Raw genomic sequence first — 6,181 nt, forward strand, 5'->3', positions numbered from 1 at the left:
ATAAATATGTCACGATTAGTGGATTTCGTTAATGTGACCATCCAATCACAGAAACATTATATATATCTATATATATCTATATATATAAAATTCACAGCAGTTGTGCAAAAGTAAGGTTGATGTCCAGATGAAAGTGCGCGATCTGCGCGCTGCAGGCGCAGCCGTGCGTAAAGTGATGTTTCAGGTGACAAGGAGGAGCCGTGCGTCTTACCTCCGAGGCACTTCCTCCGCTGTTCACTGCCTTATATAAACCCCCCACATACAGACTACTGCAGCACTCACAAAGTTTGCACACCGCAAAAACTCCCCACTCGGAGCCCTACCTCTCTCTCCAATCCCACACCCAGGCTGCAGAGGTGATACAGCCCTTGGCAACGTAATAAGGTACTGCCACGCAGGAAGGGAAAAAAGAAAAAAGGTAAGATCCTGAGAACTGTGTGTCGCTTATATTCACACAATTTTAGAGACTAAAAGTTTATCAGTGATTAACGATGTCTTGAACATAAAATTCATGATTTGTGTGCACCATCATAAGTGTTTTCTTCTTATTTTCAGTCATCCAGGACGCGGGATATTGCACCAGCATGAACATGAAGCACCAGTTGTTTGCTATAGACTTTATGCTTTTGTGCATATCATGCGGAGCAAGTGCACTGGCAACGGGTATCCCTGCGTCCCTGCCTGCCGCAAATATCACCAGCTTCGGCGCAGCGCACAGTTTTGGAACAGACACTGCAACACTTTCTAAAAGCAGGAGGAAGCGATACATCAGTCAGAACGACATGCTGGCAATCCTTGATTACCACAATAAAGTCAGAGGGAAAGTGTTTCCTCCAGCCTCCAACATGGAATACATGGTAAGTCACATCTTTTTAGTCAAACTCAACTTTGGATCAGCTTTACTGCAAAGCATGCGTTCTTCAATTGGTGAATTTTCATACAAGTCAGATACTGTCGACCAAAATACACCAATGCATATAATAGTCAAAGATGTAAATAATTAAAGGATGCAATAGGAACTTTAATTTCAAGCATGTAGTCACAAGTGTGTGTCTTGTTAAATAAAAGTAGCAAATGTAGATTTTACTTTGCATCAGATGCTCATCAGATTGCACTGCAGACCACCAAAGTAGCCATCTCCAAAGGAAGCAGGGTCATTATAATGTCAGTGGAGTATGGCGAAAACAGCAGTGGTCACTTTCTGGCCGGCTTAACATGTTGGCAAACCAAAAACAGGTTAGGAGTCTTCAGAAATTCCTAAATATGACATACAGAGATTGCACCCTGTTCATTTAACAACACAAGAATCCATTCAAAATGACGACTGCTTTCTTCTCTCTATCACAATAATAACATGTTAACTACAGGCTTTAGTGGCGCCATTGAAACTAAATGTGCATCAGTGTAACTGTTCCCCTCCCCTTCTGCCTGTTCATTGAAAGAGTCACTTTACATGAGACACTAGTTTCCCCTCTTATGTAACCGATGTGATGGATAGCTGCTGCATCTCGCCATGGCAACACCTGTAACCTGCCTCTGAGCCGAGCAGGTGCCAACTCTTATCTCACATCTCGCTGCTAAATGAAGGTCTCATGTTGATATGTGCCCATCAGTTATGCAATAGCTTTTTTTTTTTTCTTTTATGTGTGTTTAGGTGTGGGACGACACCCTGGCAAAGACAGCCGAGGACTGGGCTCATGCGTGTCTGTGGGAGCACGGTCCACCTAACCTCCTCAGGTTCCTGGGTCAAAACCTCTCTGTCAGAACAGGACGGTGAGTGACCTTTAACTTCCTCTCCCCCCCCCCGGACATCTGCAGCCCCTGTCAGGGATGACTCGCTCCCCCTCAGCAGTCATGGCCGTTGCCTCGTAGCTCCCTTCTGTTCGCTCCTAAAAGTTCTTGCACTGTGACCCAGTGGCTGCTTGAGGAATGCACTTGTGACCCTTCAAATAAACAAAAACTGCACTTTCGGCCGTGACCCATGAGGACAAAAGCCGATCCCTTTCGTAAGGTCTTGACTTTCCATTTGGAAACACAGGACACCTTCATATGTTCAGACACTTTCAGATTTTATTGAGGGGCAAGACAAGACTACAGGGAATACGGTTTATTCTGACTGCTCCTTGTGTACTCACTGAAAAATGTCTGCAGTGACTATTTTCTATCAAAACATGAGAACATATTTGTATTATTATTTTTTTCTTCTGATTTTATCTTCTACACGCAATCAGGAAGCAGGAGGCTCTGGTGTGCATGTGTTTTTTTTTTTTTTATAAACAGTGAACTTGATAAAACAGTTCCAGAAAACACTATACATTTTTTTCCCATTAATCTACATCAAACGTTTTGGCAGAATAGAAGCACACCCTTCTTTCAAGCCACATCCCAAATGGATAAAACAGTGACTCAGTTTTTTGAGGGAATTCTGCTTTTCACAGCAGAGAGCGTGGCAGGGTATGAACCTTGAGTTACTGTTTGGCTACAAACCAATTTGCTCTCTGGAAGATCTTCCTAAACTATTCAGAGCTTTCTATATAACTTTGCTGGCACTTCAAAATATGTCCAGAAGGCTTTTTCCCATGTCTCCTGCAGTTGTGATGAAACAGAGTGTACTGTATTTTTATTGTGCTCAGAAACACAGAAACAAACAAAGAAAATATGATCTATGAGTACATTTGGGAAATAATGTTCCAGGAATTACCTCAAAATAATCAGAATTCAGAAGTGAGCTGATGAAATAATTAACTTTAAGACGTCAACAAAGAGAAGAACTGAAGCAACTAGTTTTGTCAAGGTTAAGAGGGTTTCTACTGATCAGATGTTGGTTGGTATTTATTTACAGGGGTCATGATTGGTGCTCGTTTGCCACCTGGTGTGGATGATAAAATGCTCCTCACTTAATTTGTCTGTCCTTCATTCACAGCTACCGATCCATCCTTCAGCTAGTGAAGCCGTGGTATGACGAGGTCAAAGATTACTCTTTCCCTTACCCCCGTGACTGCAATCCTCGATGCCCGCTCCGGTGTTACGGACCTATGTGCACCCACTACACACAGGTACAGTTTTCCACTGTTTAGTATCATGTAGCTCAACTGTTGCAGCAGTCACATGAAATAACAGCTTATTATCCCTTTTTTTGTGTGTTTTGTTTCGTTTTGTAGATGGTTTGGGCAACGTCCAACAAAGTGGGCTGTGCCATACACACCTGCCACAACATGAATGTTTGGGGTTCAGTGTGGAAAAGAGCCACATATTTAGTTTGCAACTACTCTCCTAAGTGAGTATACCCTATGTAACCTTACTTCTAATTGTGTTGTTTGTGTCTAAAAGGCCCGATAGAGTTAATTTCATCCTGTAGGGAGGTCTGCTAAATTTGAATGAACCTGCTGGCCTGATGAGAATAGGGCGACGACAGCATTAATCCCGCTCTGTTCTGGGCTGAGTTACGAAATGCCACCCATGGTGCTGGGAGATTCAGATAACCCCGATACAAGCCTGTGAACCGGTACTGCATTACCAAAGCCCAAAGAGGGCCACGAACCAGAAGCCTCTAAATAATTCTCAGAATCAAAGCTCTTGTGGACTTGTGACTGACTTGTGACCTAGGATCTTTAATCCTACCGCTTGGAGACATATATGAGACCAAAAGGCTGGAGACACTCATGACCTATTTGAGGCTCACAGAGTTCAACCTGAAGAAAATCACTTCTCCAAACCAACTGCAAAGTCTTTATTATGAAGAACCTGCAGGTTTATTCGGACAAAAACATGCTTCTTCTCAGAACACAGAACACGTATGTCGCTAGTAATATGGTACCAAACCTTCACAGCTGTATCTCTCCACTGTGAATGTTGAGCCTGGATAAATGCACATTGATATTTTCAAAAATATAATTGACACACAGTTTTCTCTGAGGTATCTGTCCCTGTAAACCAATTGATTTAATTATTTTACATATGTGCATGTGCAAAAAAAACTAATCTAAAAACTCAAGTGACGTAATCACAACACAAGTAGGAGACATGACACAGCAAACAAGATGTGGAGCAGGGTAATATTGTTGAAAAAACATATCTGAAGTGAAGCCAGGGTGGATTTCATGTTAAATGAAATGAAACCCGCAACTCGGCTAAAGCTCACGCTGTAGGCATCATCGTGTTCAACACGACAAGACCAGTTGTTTTGAAGAATAGCAGGAAGTTTGAGCCATATCCAATAAAAACTCCAATAATGAACTGAAACATCAACTTTCACATTTCTTAAGTGCATTCCCATGCATCATATCCAATTTCTGCAAATCTCCCATTACTCCTAGTTTTCTGATTTGTCATGTAAACATGTTCATTGTTGCCATCTACTGTCCAGTTTTGGACTTCAGCGTAGTGTGACCTCTTCCTTCACCGAAATAGTGAGACTAACAGTGGACCATTTAGCAGCGGTTACTTACATTGATCACTGCCAGGAAATGTCTTCTTTGCAATTTGTACACTTTGCAAGAAGCATTAAAAAAAAAACCTTGTAGACACTAAGACACTTAAATCTAATTATACTTTGCAAAGCAGCCTCACCTGCAGATCCATTTCTAAATTTCGCTTTAGCTTACAGTTATATTACACCATCTTCAGCAGTATGAAGTTCATTGTTTACTTTTTCCTGGGTCAAAAATGAACTCCCTCATTTTGTGGCTGATTTTCTTCTGAAATACATGAATCTATGTCGAGCTCTTTTCAACAGCCAGCTCTGTGAACACGGTCATTCACACTGGTTGTTGCTGTTTTCCAGGGGGAACTGGATCGGAGAGGCCCCCTACAAAGTAGGCGTCCCCTGCTCTGCCTGCCCTCCCAGCTACGGTGGCTCGTGCAGCAACAACATGTGTTTCCCTGCTCTCAGGACAAACTACCTGCACTGGTTCAAATAAACACAGGCTTCCTCTCAACATAAGCTGACAACCTACAGTACCACAGAGACTTGATTTTAATCCAGTGAGAATTTGCACAAAAGGTCGTGAACAACGCTATTTTGTATATATGGGCTTATTTAAAGACAAAAAAACAACAAAAAAAGACTAAACCCAACAACATACATTTGAAGGCAGCAGACGAATTGATGGCTTGTAAATAATTTGTAAATGAATTTGTGACAGAATTGCTCTGACTGTTTTAATTGATGAAACTGTAACTTATACAGGCCCCTGGACGGTGCATACTGTATGTGGTGCTGCAAACACATTTGTTTGCACTATTTTCAGTTTACTGTTGACAGTGTGGCAATTAAGGACACTGCAATCATCAAAGCTCTTCATACCTGCTCACGTTGGTGCTATGGGCATCGCACCTTCATGCTGTGTGCCCTGCCTTCGCAAGAATGGTGCGATTTAAGGATCAAAGTGTCTCACTTCAGAGGGGAAACCTATGCTGGCGGTGTCAGCTTTAGCATCTACAGACGCTCACAGACTTCACACCGTTTGTGTCCTTCAGCAACTTGGCCAAATGTTTGTGGGCAAAAGTGCAGAATATATATATATATATATATATATATATATATATATATATATATATATATTGCTGGAGTGAAAAGTCTCCCTTTGAAGTCTGGATGTTAGCGTAGATGACACGTCTGTTAACCTCAGTGAAACGCCACAGTGCCTCTTCTGTTTTAATCTGCACTAATCTGCTCGTGTGTCATTGCAGACATTTCACAGATTTTCATTCATATTTCATATTTATACCAGACAAAGCACATACAATAAATCTGACCTGCATATCTGTTCTGTAATCATGCTTGTTATAGTGTACATTGGTGTGCTATATACCAGTATTTTGTATATTCATTGTGCGTTTATAAGTTGCTATGATCTCTGGTGTAGTTTGCTTTTGGGGTTGAGGCACTCGAGTGCACCTTAATTGTTTGTAAATTTCCAAAATGGCAAGGAAATTATTATATTTTCTTTTTGTATCTGTAGATAACCCTTATACCTTGACTATGTTAAAGCAAGTATCTAGTAAGTTATTCATTTTTATATTGGAAAAATATTTAAGTTGTATTCATTTTTGTATTGTGTTGTAAAAGAATCGCCATGTATTAAGGACACATTCAACATATTCAAGCAGACGGAAATACAAACATAGGAAAATACCATTTTCAGCACTGACTGTATTTAAATCAACAACAATCTATTTA

At 41.0% G+C, this 6,181-nt stretch overlaps 1 protein-coding gene across 1 annotated transcript; it reads left to right on the plus strand.

Annotated features, from left to right (window-relative positions):
- The first annotated feature begins 273 nt into the window (after positions 1–273).
- On the plus strand, positions 274–5,058 carry pi15a (peptidase inhibitor 15a). The gene is made up of 6 exons (XM_080489093.1): positions 274–418; positions 556–857; positions 1,655–1,773; positions 2,924–3,056; positions 3,162–3,277; positions 4,784–5,058. The coding sequence occupies exons 2-6, from the start codon at positions 585–587 to the stop codon at positions 4,917–4,919; spliced, it is 777 nt and encodes a 258-aa protein (XP_080345219.1). The 5' UTR covers positions 274–418; positions 556–584; the 3' UTR covers positions 4,920–5,058.
- Positions 5,059–6,181: the final 1,123 nt, after the last annotated feature.

This window comes from Lipophrys pholis (genome assembly GCF_963383615.2).
Source record: "Lipophrys pholis genome assembly, chromosome: 20".
NCBI classification, from domain to species: domain Eukaryota; kingdom Metazoa; phylum Chordata; class Actinopteri; order Blenniiformes; family Blenniidae; genus Lipophrys; species Lipophrys pholis.

What these genes read in the sequence shown, in the direction of transcription:
- pi15a (XM_080489093.1), top strand. Translation starts at nt 585, where the DNA reads ATGAACATGAAGCACCAGTTGTTTGCTATAGACTTTATGCTTTTGTGC. An exon ending in TGTGCACCCACTACACACAG is followed by an intron (nt 3,057 to 3,161) that starts GTACAGTTTTCC and finishes TTCGTTTTGTAG; the next exon opens with ATGGTTTGGGCAACGTCCAA. An exon ending in GTTTGCAACTACTCTCCTAA is followed by an intron (nt 3,278 to 4,783) that starts GTGAGTATACCC and finishes GCTGTTTTCCAG; the next exon opens with GGGGAACTGGATCGGAGAGG.